The 23,311-nt window shown below is 37.4% G+C and overlaps 1 protein-coding gene across 5 annotated transcripts in view; it reads left to right on the top strand.

Moving 5' to 3' along the window:
- Positions 1 to 23,311, top strand: part of LOC120720995 (MAM domain-containing glycosylphosphatidylinositol anchor protein 1) — a 204,205-nt gene that overhangs the window by 138,276 nt on the left and 42,618 nt on the right. For all 5 annotated transcript variants that reach the window (XM_040010956.1, XM_040010955.1, XM_040010958.1 and 2 more), the window contains 5 exons: positions 6,812 to 7,081; positions 9,493 to 9,822; positions 11,255 to 11,554; positions 16,880 to 17,146; positions 17,311 to 17,459. In XM_040010956.1, the coding sequence (XP_039866890.1) occupies positions 6,812 to 7,081; positions 9,493 to 9,822; positions 11,255 to 11,554; positions 16,880 to 17,146; positions 17,311 to 17,459 (1,316 nt within the window). The remainder of the gene's footprint in view (positions 1 to 6,811; positions 7,082 to 9,492; positions 9,823 to 11,254; positions 11,555 to 16,879; positions 17,147 to 17,310; positions 17,460 to 23,311) is intronic.

Raw genomic sequence — 23,311 nt, 5'->3', positions numbered from 1 at the left:
GCAAAGGGAGGGAGAGGTATAAACAGATGGACACAAAGATGGAAATAGAGAGATTGTAAAAGACAAAAGCAGTCAGCGAGTTGCTTTTTAATCTTCTGTAATATTCGTTTAATGAGCATATTTTGCTTTTCCTCACTGAACCCCTTGTTTGTCCTTGTGTACCACTCACCGCTTAGATTAGATACATCCAACTAGGTCACACGATTACTGCTGATTCACCGCACTGGGACAAGGGGAATGATTGATTTTTATATTATAATCCTACCCTGGGATTTTAGTACTGGCTTCTGCCCTCTAGTAACCGTCATCAGAGACCAAATCCTCTTCCCTTGCCTCTCATAAAGAAGAACATGGGGGCATACTCTGTAAGCTTGTCATGTTATTTAAAGTGGTAGCGTACAAGGGTTTAGGGGGTAATGGAACATGAACCGCATGTGTGGCATTGAGTAACTTAGATGGTCTTCACCATGAGTGAAAAATACTCTAGTATAAGTAATACACTGCATGTTTAAAAATTGGGAAAACATGCATGAGAGAATATATGTGTCAAAACCCATAAATCAACTAATCTCTTTATAACCTCCTGCTCCCTATTTTAAAAGTTTTAAAGTAATTTTCTCTTCATATCTTCTCATCGTTTTATGTCTATATTAAACAAAAAGAAAGAGGGCAGGCCAATTTGTTTAACAAAGTTCATTCGAAGTGAATAACTTCTGTCATAGAAAAATTTTTTAATCTGACCTGAAATATTCTGTAATAGTGGCACCTGCAAGTATGTGTGTGTGTGTGTTCTTGTGATTTGGCACTATTCAAATAACACTGAATTGAAATGAAATGGAAAAACTGAAACTCTTCTTCTATACACAAAGGGGAAAAAAGAAATTGAAAAGTAGAAATTTCTTTCACAAATTGTCAGGTTTGTTAAATAATTTACAGTTAATATAGATCACAGACTTCTGACAAGTTCTTACTGTGTGCCTTTGATTAAGTTAGAAACTCCACTTATTATGTAGCTCCTGGTGTCAATGTAGATTTTTTTTGAAGATTTTTCCTCCTGCTACAATGACATAAATGGAACACATTTTATGGGGAAAAAAACAAACAACAAGAAACAAGGACACATACACAAAAATTGGGAGAATTTAATTTGTACGTGCGAGTTTATTTAGTGTTTTATTGATTATTATAACACATACCACACTATACCTTCAAGATAATATGGCAGTTGTACAATTGCACGATATATATTATTATTATCAATAGGAGGCTAATCCTACTGCAAATGAATTCCCCCTTGAAAAGTTGAAGATCAATGGGCAATCTGCAATAATCCTCACTACACTAAAACCTCTGGTAGGACATTTTATTGCACCTGTGCAGTCAGTTTTATGTAAGGCTATAATCCATGCCAGGAAAGGGTTATGTGAAAGGGAGAGACCAGACATATATTTAAACAGAATTTAAAAAGCAAAATATTGTTTTAAAACTGATGCTTGTGCATCCATTATATTTACTTTTTTAATTGTATTATTTATATAGAAATATAAAAATTTATTGAATGGTATGTCCGGGCTGCATGGTGTACCCCCACGTAAAACATTTCACCATTCAGTTCATAAATTTCTCTGACATTTCTTCATCACCCTCAAATCCACTCTAGTTAGGGGATCACTGTGGGGATATGTACAGCCACACCACAGGCAAGAATCGATTTGCTCTCAAGGCTGCCTTGATCATTTTTTGTGAAGTCATTGGTCGGGGCTTTAAGAGTCTGAGAATTTTCTCTGAATTTGAACCTTAGAGTTAAAAAAATATATAGCTTTAGAAATCCAAGGAATTTTGAATACGGTCTTTTTTGGGGACAGTTTGCATTGCACTTTTTCACACTTTTTTACCCATGAGCAACACAAAAATTGCATTTGGGATATTTTAGGATATTTGCATTTCTATATTGGATTCAGCTGTGTCAGAATATTTTGTCTGTGGCTTACAATTAAATATTTCAAAACGCTTTGTTGAGAAACACTTGACTTCAAAGTGACAACGGCTGTCTTTTTTTGATTGAAAACTGCAGTTGAAATTAAATATTCATTTTCTTCATTTCCTTCTTATATAAATTCAATTTTAATTGTCTTCTTTTTCATCACTCGAGGCTCACGGTAGCTTTGCAACGGTTAAAATAGTTTAAAATTATATTATTTAAACGGATGTCTTTAATTGTCCATCTTTGATGACCATTGTTGTGATCTGATATAATATAAATAAAACTGAGTTGAACTGAATTGAAATTGAATAAACTTTATATTAGCTTTAAATAAACAGCATATTCCAAGACCGAGCCTTTCTTTGCAACCCTTCATTTTACAATCACACCCTAAACTTTTACTCATATTACCACCAATGATCAGCAAAAAAGTGTTGATTGCTACTTGATCTCCAAACCCATTGGCCAGCCTGCTATCCCGCCATATTTCTGACTAACTCTGCGATAGTGACAAGCGCTGTTCCTGAGTACAATACACAAACATACAGCTCTTGTCAGCTTACACCTCTCTCCAAACCTTTAAGCTTTTATTTCCAGCCAATTTCCCCCCAATAACCCCTCTGCCTTTACCTTAGAGACAAATTAAATCTCAAACAGGTTACACGGGATGACGGTGAGAGAGAAAGCAAACCATAGGGTTTTTAAAAAAATGCAGGATGGAAGTCTGAGGCCGAGGTATGACAGAGATGCGAAGACGTGAAAAGAGAGAATACTGAAGATACGGAGATGACAAACTGACAGAGAGTTAAAGGAAGAGAGGAAGTCGAAGTGTGTGCATGGAAAAGAGAGGCATTTGTTACCTGGTTGTAAACCACTGTGCTGCACATAAATCCCATTACTTTGGGAAGAGCATTGGCTGATCCCTCCGTTACCGTCACCCACGCATCCCCAGGAAATTGAAGCTATAATTCTCAAATCCTCTGTTCCTCCCCATTGCCTAACTCTCACTTTTCTTCGTCTTCTCAGATTTTCTCTCCATTTTTTTTCCTGTAGCTTAAATATTTAATTAGTTTGTTTATTTGTTTTGCAAATTAATGATAGATCCCATCAACAGTCTGCAGAAAATGTTGTGAACTGAGATTAAAAAGTGAATAGGCTAGACCTTAAGCAGAAATAACTTTGCAATGTAGATGGATAAATGTTATAATTGTTATACCATCACTGGATTGAATGGCACTGTGATGGACTGATAACCTGTCTATTGTGTACCCCAGCTCTCGGCCCATTAAACCTCGGATAGACTCAGGCCCTTGAATTGAAAAAGAGGTTAAATGGATGGATTGATAGATTGATGGATTTAAGTGATTTTTACACCCAGACAGAATAAATCACCAACAGTCGTCTTTGGATGGGTTCAGTCCTATATATATTCTGGTTGATGTCTTAACTCTTTAAAGGCTGTGGGACATTGGGGTAACAACAGAGCAGGAAGAAACTCTTAACATGTACCTTATAGAGCTACCGTATAGACCCACTGTTTTATTTAAACCCAGTCTCTGGTCTACCTGACTTAGGACATACATAGTTAAAACATATCTATTAACCTAACCTACTATGTACAAACCCTACCTGGAGAAACGTGCAGACAGCTCAGACTTACAGTAGGGCTTTTCTACATTGCATCTCCAAAAAAATTTATTTCACTGTAAATTAATTAAACAAACAGGCACATAACCAAGCGTGAAAGCTTCCATTGAGGTTTGTTCAATGCTTAGAAGGGTTTGCAGGCCCACAGGGGTTTACTTTCCTAGTGCTGTGATTTGATACAATGGGAGTAGACAGTGCTATTTATGTGCTGATTGCAGCTGTTACACCAGTGAAATTTCTTGTCAGCTTCGGAGCCATCACTAGTGAGGTTAGCTAAAGAGATATCCCATTAGTGCGTGCGTGTGTGCGTGTGTGTGTGTGTACGTATGTGTGCTTGCTTGCACATTTTTGTTACCCATTAGAGTGGAAGAATGTTTGCGTTTGTGTGTAGAGCTCTGTGCACATTCTTGTATTAGCAGAAACATGCACCTGTAAACTTGTTTGTTAAAGCTCTGCACCACTTTCATTACGCCGATTGCAATCTGCTAAAAAATAAAAAAATAAATAAAAAAATGAGAGAGAGATTAGATGAGAGGATGTAGTGCATAAAGTCTATTAGAATGAATTGCTTCCTGTACCCTATTGGTTGGTCTCTTACTGAGGATTAACAGTCTCAGGTTGATAAAAGCCTAAATTCTCCTTGTCCTCCAGAGCCCATTTAAAATTATGGCTGGAGAATTCTTAAATCAATTATGAGTCAATAGACAGACAGGTCGATTATTAAATATATTTATATTGAATAGCTTGAACATAGTTTTTCAGCTTGAACATATTTTTTCATAGCATACAGTTCTTTTAGTCCCACAAAAATACATGAACGAAAAATAAATCATAAATGATCGTCATAAATGATATGAATACGCACTATACAACAAATTCTGTCATGGCTTTGTCTTGATCAGGACCCACAATTACAATGGTATGTGAGACAAAATACAAAGAAAAGTAACTAGAAAAATATGGGTTAAAGATGATAAAGATGCCTCTTTTTAAATGTCCACGTTCATAAGTGAACTCCAACAAAGGACAGCTTGATTTCTACAGATGAATACTTTTCTTTTTTCTTTTTTTTAAGTAGTGGAAGAGTGATACATTGTCAAAGCCCTTTCAGTTTTTCAAGGACCTTTTTGAAGTATTACTAGTGGTGTTTTTCGGAGATGACAGATTGCACATATTGCTGCTTATAATTAAACCCATACTATTGTGGATTCAGTAAAACCTCTATACCTTAAAAACCTCTAAGCCTCTTTCATCACTCATCATTCACCAGTGTGCTAATTAGTTATTGCAAAAAATATATATTAAGATCAAACATTGTTTACTTTTAATTTTATGTCTCCATATAGTAAAAAAGTATATAAAAGTCATCAACTTGTTGTATGTTTGTATGTGAAAAACCAGTTAAATCTTTTTTTTTTCTTTTTAAGCATTCACTTAGCCAGATAGTTTAAGGGAGAGTTACACAGATGATTTCCAGCCAGAGAGCCGTACTGTAACAACCAAAGATTAGTGACTTGTGACCACTGAGCAGCTCCAGTAAAGAAACTGTGGTTTGACTGCTTCGCCCCAGGCTGTTTTTACTCTAGTTGATGAGGGAGGTGAAAACCTTTCTATTCTAGTGTACCAAAAAGATTTCTGCGGCAACTTGAAGGATTTAAATGGGTGACATTTTGGTCACAAGCTAATTTCTCTCAATGTTAACCTCCTGTCACCCCATCTACACCTTGTGGCAAGATATGCAAAAAACTATTACAAGATGTTGCAAATACTATTGCAGCCTGCTAGAGCCATTTGAGTCTGCTGCTTAGACTGCTTAGGTTTACACTGAACTAGAATATATAATGAAACGTGTTTTGAACGTGAACTGTAAAAGAATCCATATTTGATGCTCCAAATAAGACAGAGACTCCTTTTAAACTAAACAACACAGGAAGCCAAAATTGTTATGTACACAAAATTGAGTAAATATCCATTTACTGGTTTTATATAACTCTAAATTCCCAACTTTGACCTGCTTGCAACCGCCTGAATAGCTGAATTTAAAAAATATATGTTTATTGCAACTGATTTGAAAATATCAAATAAATATGAAACAAAATAAATGAAAAAGTGGTATAGGATATGCCATTTAAACTTTGCCTTAATGTTTCCATTTGATATTTGTGCAGGCAGCGTTCTAAATAGCATGTGGAAACCACAACGTGCGTTACGCGGTTTTCACTGTCGCTTTGGATGTACGTCTCCAAACATCATTGTAGGTGGTTAATATCACATTTTTCATATTGTCCCCTCTTCAACTTTGGCCCCAGCTTTTACTCTGTTGTCTTTTACTCTTTTACACTTCGTTTTTCCCCGTCGTGTAGTATGTGTCCCTATCCTCACTCCTCTGCCACTTTTTTTCCCCTTTGGAACATGCTGGGGTCCAATTGATTTCTTTCTGTGCCAACAGCATTTTTCATCCTCTTTTGCAGTAGCATTACGGGTCATCTTGTACTTTTCTGTTAGGTCAGTCATAGGAAATGGAGGCAGTGACTAGGCGATGATATGAGAGCAGAACAGGGACCTGAATTACCTTTGGTACACTGATTAGTTTGTACGGAGAAAAGCTATATATTCAAAGACTCATGCTAAGTCCCAGACAGCAAACAGACACTGAGATACAGGAACTGTAATGTTTTAATGTGTTGATTATCTTGCTATTTTTAAGTCTGGTGTTGGTAATGTTTTATGTCATTTCATGTATCACGTCTATTCTTTTTATGTCTTTCACTATTTTATTATTCTTTAACTCAGCTATTGGTTGCACTTTATGACCTTGCACTGTCTCTTTTATTGTACTGCTCCATCTTGTTTTGAGTGCTTTTACATTTTGCAATTTTTTCCCATCACTTGGGCTCTGTGAAACAGAGTTACATTGCAGTGTATTTTAATATGGCTGAAAAGACCAAATAAAGTGAACTTGAACTCGAATGTGAGCTTGAAACAAGCACATATTTATACGTACTATCTATTACAATTGCAGGCAGAAGAAACTTTTAAAGACAGTAAAGTCATACCTTAAAAATGCTCATAATAGAAATGTTCACAACTTAATTTTTTCGCTGAAAAAACATGTATTGTTCCCATTTAAACTACTTTTGTTCGTCTGTTTGTTTCTTTCCGTGTGTCTGTGCCCCACAGGTCCACCAATGATCCGACTGTCAGTGAATGATACAGTGGTGGTGGATCCTGGCCAGGATGTGCGCATAACCTGTGAGGTCACAGGAGGTTTCCCTCTCCCCATTGTGACGTGGTCACGTTACCCTGGCCCTCTTCCCCTCAGTGCTCAAGTTCGAGGAGAATCACTGATTTTGAGAGCTGTCACACCAGCGGATGCAGGCTTCTACAACTGCACGGCAGTCAACAATGTGGGTAACCCTGCACGCAAGAACGTCAACCTCGTTGTGAGAAGTAAGTAATGTTTGTATGTATTTGCACCTGTGAAAAGGGGTGATGCTTTTGCAAAAAGAATAAAATAAAATCTAGATTTGTGTTTTTTACAACCTTGGTATAAACTAGCTCCAGTTGCACAATTGCATCAAGATTGTTTTTCAATCGGAATTGCTGTTTAAAAGATTCTGGATATACTTTCAGAATTAGTCTGGATGTGTCAATGAGCCTTTTGGTGTTTTTTAAATATTGTCCAGTCCTCATGTATTTATTATTATTACTTAAAAAAAAAACATATAGCAATGTGACATTCCCATGTGATAATACTGCATATGGTTGGCAGGAATTGTTAAATCTTTGCATAATTTAGGCTTCTCATTCACTGATTTTACAACTAAAAGTCATGTTGCATTTAATTCTTTGGCTAGCCAGGGGGTAGTTAAAATAGTTGACAAAGGCACAGTCAGGATCCTTTTCCCATTGAGAAGTCTCGTACAACTGATAATTGCTTTATGCAAAGTGTCTGTATAGTCCTCGTTAGCTTCATTCGTTGACATTTGTGAGTCTGCGCGTGCATGCGAGTGTGTGGAGCTAGCTGCTGATCCGTCATTAATGAAGCTGATGTGAATCTTGTCAGAATGGGCGGGTTAGAATACAGAATACTTCCATTCTCTCTCCCCTCTGGCTATTTTTAGCCCCTTTAATCATCTTTATTCACTGCAATTAGTTAGACTGGAGTGGAAGCAATTAGCAACAGTCTCTTCTGTTAGTTAGCACTGTGGAGAGCGTATGTTAGATGGGCTTCTCCTGTTAGCTTAATGGGCCTGAACACACTGTCACACCAGCGCAGGTGGCAAGATGCTGAAAGAGACACACATTCACAGTCAGTGAGTTCATAAAGGAAAAAGTCTGCAGGCAGGTAGGTAGACAAGTGCATCCAAATATTTAAGGAGTATACATGCACACACGCACTCACATTAATCAGGTAAAGTCGCAAGTTCATGTTAGCCATATGGTCACTGCTTCATATCCATGGCTCCACCCAAGTATCTTGTTAACAAGCTCAAAAGAGTTTAAATCAAGCTCTCCTCTCCTCCTTACCGCCTGTCTCTCCCCTTCGTGGGGAAACAGAGAGCTATTTTGTATTCAACATGGAAATCTGTTGGGGAAACGGAGCCTTTGAAACTGAAAATTAAATGTGACAGTGTGAGAGTTACTCTTTGTCCTTGATTTTGTTTCCCCCCTCCTCCTTACCCCCCTGTTATTTTATTCTGTATTTGGCTCCTTTTGTCTTGGCTTCCTTCACAATTTGATTCTTCCTCTCTCACTCGCTTTCTTTCTTCTCTAATTTCCTCTTTCCTTTGGTACAAGGCGACCTCTTCATTTTTTTCTTTTTTTGTTTTGTTAGTGGTGTTGGGGGTGGGGGTATTAACCATTCTTCTTCTCCTGCATTCTTCTGTTTAGTTTCTTTTTATTGAGTAGTATCAGTTCCTTCTTTTTGATCTCACGAATGTGTTTTTCTTCTGTTTGTTTTCTTAATTTTAATTTGTACACTTTACTATTCTGTACTGGAATGGAATACAACCGTTCAAAAAATTCAAATACTTGGTTCCTTTGTAAAGTGTGTCAATGAATAAAGGGGATGCAATAAAATGTTCACATATATGTCAAGAAGCATTTGCTATCTAAAAATAGTTTTATATATCAAATCAAAACTCTCAGTTGAAAAAGAACAATAAATGAAAGTGGTATTTGTTGTTCTCCGGTCAGGGTGTGCGAGATGAAGATTAAGGCTTTTACATTAATTATAACTCTGCTTTGGTCAGCTTCAACTTCCAGGTTAATTTCAGCTTAAACCAATTTTCCCACTCTCGTGATTTACAGTTGGTATGATTCTCCCGACAGTACACAGAATTGCAAAGACAGACATGTTAGGTCAACTTGTAAGATTAGAAAAGCACTACATAAATGTGATTACTTTTTACATCTCTTAATGATTTTGTTGAACAAATGATTGCATGAGCTAATTTCTTCATCTGGTTATGTTGAGGTATGCCCACTGTATCTCTGGGCACTCTCTCTACAGTGTCTCCTTGATTAAATGTGCTAAAAATTAATGTATGTCCTTGGGTTGTGCTTTTTTGTTTTCCTAGGGACTATATATATAGTTTAACTACAGAGAAACTCTAAATTAAGTAAAGACCAAGTGGAAATTAAAAGATAAATAAGAGCATTTAGCAACTGTAGTAGTGGGGAAAAAAGACAGACCTTGCCAGTGATGCCTAGTCATGCTTATCCCTTTTATTAATTTTTTTGTATTATTATTTTAATTTTGTATTTTTTTTTAGTACATTTTGTACCAAATGCATTTATATTGTAACAAATATTAAAATTTTCTTCTTTCTTTTTTCCCTCTCTACCACCACAAAAAGCAATGAGCAACCTCACCTTCCAAATTACACCAGACTCTAACAAGGACAGTGAAACCATTCAAATGGGTCGTGACCTTAAGCTCTCATGCCATGTTGATGCCACCCCCCAGGACAAGGTCAACTATACCTGGTACAAGAACGGGGCACCAGTCTTCAACTCAGATAGTTTGATTTTACTGCGCAGTGACCCAGACATGGCACCTGGCACCAGCAGTCTGGAGATTGTGGACATGAAATTCAGAGACTTGGCCACCTACAGCTGCATGGCTAGCTTTTCAGGCAGCACAGTGCGAGAGCTTCGTGTTGATGTCAACATTTCTCAAAACAGCGGTAAGAGTTTCCCCTTTTTCCTTGTTATTCTTTGTCTCTGTCAGACTGAGGGAAATTGTATATTTGGTTTGTTTGTTTTTTTGATTGTCAGCTGCAGAGCTAACACAATCCCAACAACAAACAAACCAAGATATATGTATATATGTATAATGATGGCTCAATAAATATTTGTCTATTAAGGCCACGAGCACATGCAGATTCAAATGGGTTACGGTTAGCTGTAAATCGCCCATGCATTTAATTAAGCTCTTGATCGTCATTAATAAATATGTATGGTGGCAACCACTTAATAGAGGTTAGGCAGTCGCTGTTTGTGGAATAAACAAACTTCTAAAACAGACATGTTTGAGTTGACTGATAAACTAATTGAACAAATGTTCAGGTACACAATGCTGCTTAACCTAAGCAGTGCATTTAGTATGTAAAAAAAAAACAGTTTTTCCTAAATCTAAAGGGGTGTAATTTTTCATGAAATATATGAATCTTAACACTATCTCATGAAAATGATTAAATATTCTAGCAATCTGTGTTTTTACATCATGTGACATGTTAAAACATAATAGCTTAGTGGTTTACCCATTCACCTAACAACTGAAAGATCCTAGGTGTGATTCCAGGAAATCCATTTGTGGTTGCACCAAGAAGGGCATCTCAAAATTACAAATTAAATATGCAGAGCTACCCGCTGTGCTGCAACCCCTTGTGAATAATGGAACAACTGAAAGTTAACGTCTTCATTCAGACAGTTTTTATCCCATTTCTTCCCTCTCTACCTCTGCCTTGCACTGCTTGTTGCTTTGATGGTTCAGTTGTGTGTGTTCATGTATTCTTTCTTGTGTGTTTTAAATCATAATATATACTTAATCCTAGTAATAATATTTTTAATGTTCCCACATGTCATTAAAACTGTGCGATTATCTAATAAAATCAGCTCTTTAAATGTCAGTGCCTGTCATACAATTTTATTGTCCATCTGTCTCTGTTTCCCTAGTTTTTGCCAGTTTATCCATTAGCACTATCTGATATTTTAAATCATGTTTGCCTTCTGACTTCTTGTTAATTCCGTTAATTAATCTGAAATTTATTTTTGATCCAGAAAAAAAGTGCCAGTTTCTCGTTAGCTTGGCAACAAGGACAAGGCTACTTTATTAACCTTAGAGCCCAAGGTTATGTATTTGTGCTTACACTTTTCTAATGTTACTGACTAAATTGGAGGAAATTTTAAAGTGGAAACTCTAACAATAGCCAAGGGTTTAAGGAACTGTTATTCTTAAAAAAAAAAAATAAATATATATATATATATATATATATATATTGTACTGTTATAGCAATTTCTAAACAAATATTATTATATGATCAGATTATATGGAAATGACAAAAATTAAATTTACACTTTGTCTTACTTGCATTTTTTGTCTTTGCTTTCTCCCAGTCTCTCCTCCAGTGCTGACTGTTCCACCCGGACGTCAGGCTGTAAGTGTGCGAGAGGGAGGTAATGCCGAACTGGTGTGCTTAGTCGTAGATGGCAAACCACGTCCTCCTATACTGTGGTCACGGACAGAAAAGGACTTGCTAATGCCCTCGGGGAAGCCCACAGTGGAGACGCCTGATGGTCGCTTGAGGCTAAAGAACGTTAGCCGGGACATGATGGGGGCATACAGGTGCCAGACTGCTCCATACAATGGGCTTAACATTAAACGCAGAGAGGCACAGGTTCAACTCAATGTGCAGTGTAAGTATGGATCAGCATACTTTCAGTTCAACATCCAAAATCCTTTGGCTTAAGCTGAATACAGGTCTCTCAGATTAAGAACATATCCTGGTGTCAGTAAGTCTAGGTTAGTGTAAACTCTTTTTAAATACTTTTTTGGGTGCAGCTTGTGTACTATTAGGAAAATGCACGATAATACATGATAACACCAGCAAAAAAATGAATGATTCTGAAGGCGTCACAGAAGCTAGGAAGGAAACTGGCTGTTTAACTTCAGAGTGCAAGGTGCCTAACCTATTGCATCTCACACATTTTACATTTTCTGCAATTAATCGATCAAAGTTTTCAGTTACAATCAAGGAAATAATTTCATAATCCATTTATAAATTTATAAATTTGCTTACTTACAAAGAATTGAACAGTCTTTCACTTTTAGTAGAAGGTTGAATTGAATGGAAAGAGACAGAGTATTATTCTATGCTTGACTGTGGGGATGGTCTTATTTGGGTCATATTCAGCATTTGGTTTCCTACCGCCAATGCGGCAATTTGATATTAAAGAACTTGATTTTGTTGTCATCTGACCGCAACCTTCTCCTGTTAGTTAGATGTTCACTAGCAAAGTTGAGCAGGGGGCTACTACAAGATTGAAATCCTTTGGATCATTGACAAGCTCCTTCTGTGTTTATATTTCTTGGGTTTCTGAATAATCACACCAGTAGTTGTCATCCTCCCACCAAGGTTCTTGCTGATGTTTTTGTAGCTCATTCCAGCTTTGTCAGGGTCTACAATCTTGTTCTTTGACAGTTTTTTGGTCTTGTCCATTGTGGTGGAGAGGTTGGAACGGAAGAAATGAATTAACTGGACAGGTGCACGCTAATTTCTGGACTTTAGGTTAATATTGTCTCTCTGTCCATTAAAATGAACATACGGCAAAAATGAATGACCTTTTATTTCTTTGTAAGTGGGCTAACTCAAAATTTTAGCAGAGGATCAAAGTATTGTGATCCCTTATAAGGGAGCATGTAGCGAATAAAGAGGGGAGAAAAACATGCTTACTAATGGGCAGCGAGTGGAAACACGTAGAGAAAAAATCATTTTGACAACTTTCCAACAGAGACCTGTTTCTGTAAATTAAAGAACATATCCTGGTTTTTAAAAAAAATTATTTTACTTTTCCATTAAATTTAAATAATCACTTTTCTTTCTCTCACCCTCAGTGAAGTCATAACAGTTATACTTCACTAACAACTATGGACCCTATCAGCAGATAAGAAATTGTAAAAGGTGGAACTGAAAGCAAATGAGGACATACCTCTATTGCTCAGAGGCAGCTTTCACTAAACCTACTGCTTTCCCTTTGTGAACATTCCACTGAGGTCTGTCATTATAAAACTCCCAGAGGATCTACTTTGAGAGAGGAGAGGATGTGTCTTAGTAACGTAACGCATCATTTTGATACCTTTTTCCTTCCCATGAGGTTATCTTCTTTTACTTACTTTTACCATCCTGGAACTTTGACAGCCCTTATCAGTGCTAAGTCACGGAATGTGTGAGTACTACACATCAGCCTGCATATGTGTAAAACTGAGCAAGCCTTTTGCAAAACTTTCAGCCCTTTAAAAGAATATCTCTTCTTCCTTCAACTACTTGAATAAAAACATAACTTTTATTTCTCATTTATGTTAATGTTGTAAGAGTTAGACACTGTGGAATTGTAGATATAGTATATATAGCTTCTATATAAATATAGGTATATTAGGTATATACTAAAGAAACTGAGTATATTTTTAACCAGTTGACTTAGACAATTGTTTAAAGTTGATACATAGATATTTTTTTTTTTGCATGGTAGTCAATCTGTGAAGTCAGTTTTGAGGTAAACAGTCATTGATAAATTGTATTTTTTGTTGTTGTCAAGGAACATTGAAACATTGTAACACTGAAAGTAAATTGTTTATTTCCATGGCTTCATTCATAGATTTAAAAAAACTCTCACTGTTTATTCTGCCAAAAAAGTCAAAGGCTTTTTCTTTTATCTCTCCTAAAAACTGTATATTTATCAGGAAGTAAAGAACCAATTTCCCACCTATTTACTGACCTACCTGATAAATACAAGCCCAAATTAGAGCCCTCTCCTCTCCTCCCCTCTTCTCTGCAAGGCGGATTTACAGGGCTTACTAATGCAGGCAGGGTGCAAGGGCAACACTCTGTGAGCTCTGCTGTCTGCACTGGCCAACTCTGATTAATGGACCAGGTGGCCACCGCACTATGGACAGCGAAAGAAACGGAGCAACGAGACAGCTACATGAGCAGGAATAGGAGTGAGCATAACGGGGTTAAGAGAGAGCTTGAAACAGGAAAGCATGGATGGTGATGGGGGGAAGGGGGAAGAGAGGATGAGAAGGTGCTAACAAAGCGAGGGACTGGTTGGCAAATAGAGAAACAAGAACATCTTTCAGTGCAGCCAATCAAATTGTGGAAAATAAATTTCCCACTTTTATTCAGCTGCGCCTTTGTCCCCTGACTTAATTTGTTTATTTTATCACGTTTCTTTGCTATATTCTGTTTACCACTGTTGATTGATGTGAGGGAAGGATGGCATCATTTTTTAAGGCCGATGTAATTAAGTGGATAGGCAGATGCTCGCCACTGTTTCCACTCTTGCCTCTCCCACTCCCACTTTTGCCTTGTATCACTTCTACACTTGCCCAGTGTTCCTTTTTTCCCTCCTGGAGAGGTGGCTGTTCTTCCTCATTGCCATTCTCATCATCATCAATCAGCTAACTGCTGGCCATGAGAGAAGACCTCTCTCTGTCTTGTCATTCTCTTTCTGCATCCTGCATTCTCTCATTCACTCCCCACCTCCCATACTCAATCACTGACTTCTCTCACTTTCACACTGCACGTTCCCTATCATTTGTCTTCCTCTTTGTCTTCTTCTTTAAGAGCGATCCTTTCTTCTCTCATCCCTCTTTACCCCTCATGCATGCTACCTTCCTCTCTCAGTCTCATGTAAATTGATTTTCTCTTTGTGCACTGTAAATGTTTGGCTTGGTCAGTGTTGCATTCCCGGATGAATTCATTTCGCATTCAATAAGATGGATTGCGATGGTGTGTTTACATGGATTATAGTCTTTTGACTATGAAACATTGCAACAGTGTGCTATGAGTCCTGAATGAGAAGCAAATAAATGCAAAAGCAATGCTCTGGAGAATTTTGGGGGAAAAAAGTTTAATTAGAAAGTAAAATAACCACAAAAAGTGGAATCTACTTGAGCAGTTGTTGAAATGAATATATTAGATGAGAAAGGGAACTGTGCTAGCTTAATGATTTCTAAATTGATTACATACCAACGTATAACTCCCCTCTGTTTTCCTCCTTGCTTCTATTGCCATTCCTCCACGTTTTGCCTTTTTTCTTTATCCTTCTTATCTATTTCCAAAGTCAGTAATCAGTATGCATATGTGCTGTAAGTAGGAGCAGGGTGTGTGACCATACACTAATCAATCCACTAGGATTACAGTATGACCTTTGACCACTTACACATCCCTCAGCGTCGCACATCATCACATAGCTGTGGGTGTAGGGAGTAGCTAAACATTAGTTTTGAGAGATCAGAGAGGCAGTAATTGTAACAGAGTACACAACACTAAGTTTGCATTTGTGGGAAGAACTTTGGATACATGCTGGGAATCTTGACTATAAGCCAAAAGACAACCTAGTGGCTGTGACGTTAAATGCTTTGGTGGTTTGCGATCTTTTTAGCATTCAGGTGCTTACTCACATTTCTTTGACTGGAGTGCTGGCATAGAATGGTAAACTGATTTCAAACAAGAATTTGGTTTGGCTGTGTATACCCGTCCGTAGCAAAATAAACAACAGCAACAAGAAAAAAAATATATTATTGAAAGTTTTAGTCATAGTGAATTTAAATGTATTTTCTTCAGTTCTTTAGCTTTCAAGAATATGTATTAAATGGATAATGTGTTCAGGCAGGTTATAGCTCTCAGCTTATCTATTCTGGTTTCTGATGTGTAAAATGCAGAAGCTGCTGAATCCTTAAACTTAAATTACGTTAGTCTTTAAAAAGGTGTAACATCTGTGTGTAAATAAAACATTACTTGTCTAGCATCTTTCTTTCAATTGAGTGCAACTCAGCGTAATCAATTAGTAATAGACATATATTATTAATTTAATTAGTAACACTATTAACATTGACTTTATAAGACAGAAAAAGAAGAGAGTTTTTAACCATTATTTTTAATCTCTATATATAGCTATACTGTAGAGGCAGGTTTAGGTTTCTGTTTAATCATATCAACACCTCCATTGTCAGCCAACCAGAGATTTTGATATTGTATAAAACACAATAACAGGATCTCTGTTTCTCTTTCCCTCCCTGCTCCTTGCTTTACATTATCTTACCGTCTTTTTCTTCCCTCCATACTGCAGCTCATTCTGTCTGTCTAAATTACAGGCATAACATAGATTAGACTATAATTACACATCTGTGTCTGATAAACTTGATTCATAAGGGGCGCTAGTCATGCTGTATCACCTCTGGGCCTTAACACCAGATCTCATCAACGTTAGTACTGCAGTACCACCATTAGCATCTTGTCTATTATCTACATGATTAGCCAGGGGTGAACTAGCTGGCTGGTGATTTGTGGCACAGTAATTTGGCTGTGTTGTGTCTTGGCTGACCCCAGGGCAGCAGTGGCTAGTCAATCATTAACCACAAAGGCACACATCACTGTTGACAGGTTAATTACAACTGGTTAGGATAGGTTAGAAGCAGGGATGAGAGTGTGGCTCGAAACGCCTGATCCCTTGTGGCAATAACAGTTGTTTTGTGTTGGATGATTTGTAACAACACATTTTTTATAATGGTTTAAGGAAATCCACTTTGCAAAGAACATAAAGAAGTGAGACATGGATGACACTGTCTTTGCAGTCCATTTGGTACTACATGTCTAAGACGAGTTTCTGAGATTAAAATGTGGTTCTTTTTTGGAAATGTCTGTTTCAGTTTATCTTCATTCCCTTATGATGAAAACAATTTTTAACATTAGAAACCAGCTAGACCAAACTAATTTTCAAATGTTTATCTGCATTCATAATCACAAATTAAGTTACTGCACAGTTACTGAATATAAGTAAGAGAGAATAAAATAAGGATTCAGCTCTACAATAAAGTACTTGTGCAAAAACCTAATAATGAGTATTAGACTTGCAATAACAGTGGCAAGGCTGTTTAAAAAATGCTACTGCTGCACTTGCATAAAAACAGAGTATAATATTCACTCTATTATTAAAACACAAGTGTTTATTTTTCTGCAGACCCTCCCATTCTGGACCCAGTCTTTCAAGATGTCCGTTCCAGGAACTATCAAATGGTAACCCTGAGATGTACAATCCTACGATCAAACCCTCCTCGCCTAACAGACATCCGCTGGTTCCGTAATGGTGACTTCATCCGTATGCCAATGCCAGACCTGAAGGAGACACCGGAGCTGAAGTTCAAACTGGAACCCACCAACAATGGCTCTTACGAGTGCCGAGTGAGCAATACTGAGGGAACATCAGCATGCACATTTAATGTCTCTGGTGAGTGTGCCATTAATGGAAAAAAAGTCGTAATCCTCTTATTATCAGTTTTATATTCCTGTACTCATGCACCCTTAACTCCATATAAAGATTTATTTTTCCTTCTGTGTCATTCAGTAATTTTTATAAAACATTGTTGCTCTATATCGCTCTCTGTCATACAGCACAGCCATACAATGCTGAGTTTTACTTTGATACACCCAACCCTGTCCGGATTCTGAAAGGAAACAACTATTCCTACAATTTGCAGTGGACACAAAAAGATCCCGATGCCACAGATCGCATCATAGGATACTGGATTAATGTTCGAAAGGTAAAGTTCTCCCATATTTAATCCATCTATATAAATACATATATATATATATGTACTGTATGCCTATTTGCATGCCTCGTTACACACACATCCTGTGTGTAGTATCTTATAATATCATTCATGAGATCTTGACAAGAGGCAAGTGCAGTGGATTGACAAACACCAACTCACTGACTTTGTTTATCAAGCACTCATGAGACTGATTTGATTGGTCTAACTTTATCCAAGGCAAACTTTGGTCACCTGCCTTTGTAAAAATCACCTCTAAAGCTTGTATAGATAAAAAGCATACACACAGGACTGTAAGCAGGAAAGTTTACATTCTAAGTAAACATGGGGCTTTATGAGCTTGGGAAGTGTCAGAGTGTCAGACATGTGTAGACAGTCAAAGCCACTCATTTCCTTTCACTCATGCAATCAACTTTACTTTATAAAGATAATAGGATTGTATTGTATGGGGTTTTTTTTTATAAAAAAAAGTTTTGTATTAAACACATTTGTGTTTCCTTGCAGTGATATATCACTCTGAGGCAATTCCTAGGCAGTACTTATCAGCCTTCTGGACTTTTTATTTTAGATTTGCCACATATATTTAATTTGCTGTCTTGATCTGAGTGCCAGACTAGTACTAATGTGTTTATTACCAATTCCACAATGAAAGGAATGCCATCTTTTAACCACATGAGTCGAGAGACAGTTAGCATTTTTTTAAATCCATTTTCATGTTTTAGCTTGCCCTCAAAGGATTGACTTTCTATTGATGCCACTACATTTCTGGAACCCCGTGAAGGTTGTTAAATGAGTCTTGCAGTCACAAATTAGATTAAGCGTGTACTGAAGAAGCTTTTAAAACCTTAACTTCTTTCAACTCAATTTTGAGCCAAAACAAGGTGATGTTTTCACCATGATCTGATACACCACATTTATGTACGTTTGCATAAACTCGTAGGCTTTATGACTGACCCTCGACGAACTCCAGTACTTTCGGAGCCCCTAATAGGACAATGATCTAAAATTAGGAACCTCTGTCCACAATAGTAGAGCACCCTGAGGCCATGTTCTTGTTATGTTTCAAGCATCTACTCGTATATTACTGGCCTTTGTCAGAAGACATGAAGGTAGTGGTGAATTATACACAACTGGCTGGGGTTGGGTATGGTGTGCATGCATGTGTGTGAGAGAGAGACACTTAAACAGAGGGAACGCGAGGACTGCCAGCTTGCTTTTGTGTGGATGAATAGTTAATTCCCCTCCTGCTTCAAGACTTGGCTGCTTACCTTATTAAGTAAGGCTCTTCTGGGAGACAGAAAATGAGCACTAGTCTTCGTAAGATGCACATTAGATTGCATGCCTAAGCTCTCTGAAAACTCACTCTTCCTCCTTTGTTTCATCAACCTCTCTGCTATGTATCCTTATTTCACTTTAGTCTCTTACCTACTGTCCATCCCATTTCTTTCTCCCTTTGTGCCTTGGTCACACTTTTGCATTCAATCCTTCCAGCCCTCTCGGTCTCTCTCTCTCTCTCTCTCTCTCACTCTCTCACCATCTCCGTAAACTGCAAACCTAATGGCATTTGATGTTGGGTGAACCATGGAAAGCGGAATAGCGCTGATAAATAGTGGCTGCAAGTTCTTGTGCCGACAGTGTTAAAATAATGAGTTGCATTAAGTGGCAGTTTAGGACTTCTTAAATGTTGTTGAGCTTTAATTGAATTTCAAGGTTTTTACCTGAATGTTTTTTTTTATGTGTTCATTAGAGAGTGAAAAGAGACAGAAAAATAAGGAAGGTTGTGAGCAAGAAAGTGAACGGAAGGGTGCGAATGGAGAGAAATACGATGCAAATTAAAGAAAAACATCAAATCTCACTGGCCCTCTCAACTATTAAATAGAGTACGAGAAAATTCAAATGTAATACCATCTCAATTTCACAACCCATCTATTTCTGAAACATTTTCTCCAGCTCATCCTTTTAACGCCTTGGCACTCTATCTTTTTAGCACCTACAAAATGATATGGGGGTCTCATGAGAAACAAGCAGGTATAGAGGGGAATACAAGAGGACTCGGTTCGTGTAGAACGGCGCTCTTCATCGCAGATCTGACTACATGACTATAACTTTTATACTTTTTGCTTCAGCTTGATTTTTTTATTATGTGTGAATAGGTATGTTTTAAATGAGAGTTAATGCAGATTTATTCTGTTTTATGCCTGAAGAATATGAATGTATTTCATATTGTATAACTGGCATTAATATATTTACTCGTTTGAACAAGGAATGTCCTTGTGTGTGTGCGCGTGTGTGTGTGTTCGCATGGCAGTTTATGTGGTTTACACCAAGACTCATTGGCAGGCTATGAAATCCTTGCTTACACGTCTTAATTTAGTTTCATTCTCCCTGCAGGGGGTTTCCCTGTGTTTGAATTAACAGTGTTGACAGGGCCTTTTTTTAAAAAGCCTGTCCTCACTCCACTTTTCCTCGAGAGATAATAAATTAATATGTGATAATTTTACCTTTTTACAGCAAGAGCGGCTGATTTACTTTTGTTTCTCAAGGCTTTGATATTATTTTGTCTGACACACATAGAAAGCTCAGGGTTTATGTCATCAGAATTCTTCTGTGATGCATGTGCACTTATGTGTTATGTAAATAAATATGATTCAAACCTAAGAGGGTCAAATTTGTAGAATTTCTTTGCTGAAAAGTAGTTACACATTATCAAAATCTAGAAATACACATAAACAACTGGGAAGAACAAGAAAGGTTTAACATGCTGGTCATCAAACTTGAAATGGACATTCAGAAAGCTGCTTAGTAAACATGTCTTTAACTCTAAGAGAAAGTGAATCAGTCTTTTGCTTTGCTTCAGTTGCATATATTTGCATGCAGCTATGTTGAAGTTTTCAATTCAGTTTAATTCATTTCAACCATCAACAATTTAGCGACAATTGGCAGCTCAAGACACTTTATTATGTATTGCAAAATAAAGTTCCTGCTATTGTATATTACAGATAAAAATCCCATTGATTAAAAATGTACCTTTGAACAAACACTTGACTACTGCGAAGAACAAAAAATAAATGATTACATGAAGAAAGGCAGCACTAGGTTCAGGACGTGCACCATCTGCAGTGACCTGTTGGAGTAAGGGGAAAGCAAAGAAAGGAAAGAAGAGCACAGAGAGTATTACATAGAGAGGTCTCCACAGGCAGTGGTTGTCTGCAGCTGCCACAGCTATGGAAACGCGGGTGTTTCCAATTGATTGAGAAGTCGAGTTGGTGAAGTCTCCTTTGATCCACTCAAAACAGTCCTCTACCAACTGTACAAACGATGACTAGCTGACACTGGAGTCTCTCACTGCTTGTGTGCTGAAATATTTCACTGTGTGTGCTTACACTGAAGCTAGCTGATTGAACTCTGTTATTTCACTTTGCTCTCTCTTCATTTTATGATTTTTTTCTGTAGGCTTGTAAATCAAATTTATAAAACTCCGGTCTTTTTTCTGACTGACTCTAACCACATCTTTCCATTAACCTCGTATGCAATAACATGGCCTTGGCGAATGTTTTTGAATATCCTTATTAACTCTTGCCAATCAGAAACTACTTTTTTACTGCTGTCCTTACATACACTCACTGGACAGTTTATTAGGTACACCTTGCTTCAGAGCTCCCTCAATTATTTAGGGCAAAGATTCAATAGGGTGCTGGAAACATTCCTCTGTGGTTTTGGTCCCATTCTATGCACGCGTTGAGGGTCACATATGGCAACAGACTCAATAAACTGATCTGCAAGGCCAGTAGTGTTGTGGGGATGGAGCTGGACTCCTTTAAGGTGGTGTTGGAGAGGCGGATCTTGTCCAAGATAAGGACAATGCTGGACAATACCTCCCCCCCACTCCCTGATGAGGTAGCCAGTCACAGAAGCACGTTTAGTGAAAGACAGATTACCCAAAAAGATCGGATGTGTTGTATAATTACAGATGCTCTTCTGCATATCTTGGTTGTAAAGATTCATTATTGTATTTACTGTTGCCTTACTGTCCCTATTGCTATAACTTCAATTGCCTTTCTTCCTGATTCTAAGGTTATATTAAACATATCTACATTCCTCAGTGACCTGAGTTGCTGACATGTCATTAGCTGATTAGATATTTGTGATAACGTAAAGGTGAAAAGATGTTCTTAATAAAATAGGCTGGTTAGTGTATAGCATGTTTGCATTTTAAGAAAACATGTTATACATGTTTTCAAGAAGATACAAAACCAGGAACGTTACACATATTCTCCCATTGTTTTTTTTTTTTTTACAGTCAGCATGACTTTAAAACTAATGTAAGGAAAATATCAACCTGGTAACCAAGAAACCTCTTTAGCCACCTTTAGATGGAAATTAGTCAGCTAACTCCCTTCTAACTTCCAAGTCCATTAAACTTCATAAATCCTGTTTCTCATGATGACTGGATGTTAAACTTAATTGTTACACCTGGTAGAGCAGCCACACTCATCATTTTATTTAATATGAAAGAATTTAGACAGTTTTTAACTCTCAGTCATGTTGCAGTGTTTGTTTGACTTTGGAACCTGAAGAGGACCTGGAAACAGCTAATGACATCAGACTTAAAGAGTGAATAGTCTCTCTCTCACACTAGCCAACTCGTTTTATTGCCTAAACCACATTGACTGGTTTTGGTGCCTAAACCTGCATATACACTGGGAGCGATTTGCTCATTGCTGTGAATTGCTTTCAGTGTGTATGTTGCTTAAGCCTAAGAAAACATCAAGATCAAACCAAACAACACACAAAAATGAAGCTAAAGCCTAAAAGAAACCAAAGAAAGTGTAAAAATCACGAATTCAGTGTGTGATTCTGGTGACAAAGTGACTTACTCAAATTCAGCTATTGCCAGAAATGAAATATAATTTATATTTGTATTCTTTCCATTTCTTTGTTGTTTTTTTTATCCATTTTTATTCAAAAAATCCCTTTCCTGTCTGAATATTCTTCACCTCTTTTCTATATTGACCAGTCTAAACCCAAGTTGTGTGTGTTATATCACTGAAGTTGTTCAGCTAGTAGCTGACCTGCCTTCACATAATAACTATTCAGGTTCTTGCACTCTAAGATTTAGCCACACACAGTCACACAAAGTGTCTCTGTGCAAGCACACAGTCCACATTACCATATATATGAGAGATGAAAAATATTCATGATGAATTAGAGTTGTACATTAAATCAAATATAGGAATAATTTATGTACATAACTAGCCCAACAAGGCAGATACACACGTATGTTTGCACACAGATAGACCACATAGGCCTTTGTAAGCATAACTTTTCAATAGACAGAGTGCAAAGAAATGCATCAAGTATCAGTAAATTGCTGGATCAGTCATAAAAGAGAACCATTAACAGACGATAATAGAAAAATTAACCTTAGCACAAGGCTGCCTCGCCGTATGCTGTCAGTCCACATTTCTGTCATTTACAGATCACTCTGCCTCCATGGTCCTATTTCATAGCACAAGTTCTCCTGCTCTTGCCCTCTTTTACACATTATTTGTCTTGTTGTGTCTTTATTAAAAGTCCGATGGCAATACAGATGAAAATGCTGTTTGGCTGAAAGTGTCTGTACAGCAGGCAATATGTCAGTCCCACTCCTGTCTCATTCTGTTGTTCCCTTTGTACTACTTTGTTGCACTCTTACCCCTTTCCCCTTGCCTGTCACATAGACTCACACAAATAAGCATAGAGACACTGACAATATGTCCTGCTGAGGAAAGCAGAGAAAGACAGAGGCAGGGTGAAACAGACTTCAACCTGTGGTAGGAGCAGCTGGTTTCTCTAAGTCACAC

Source organism: Simochromis diagramma, unplaced genomic scaffold (genome assembly GCF_900408965.1).
Source record: "Simochromis diagramma unplaced genomic scaffold, fSimDia1.1 OVJJ01000603.1, whole genome shotgun sequence".
NCBI classification, from domain to species: domain Eukaryota; kingdom Metazoa; phylum Chordata; class Actinopteri; order Cichliformes; family Cichlidae; genus Simochromis; species Simochromis diagramma.
Note: the sequence above shows the minus strand (reverse complement) of the source record. Positions and strands in the feature narration are given on the sequence as shown.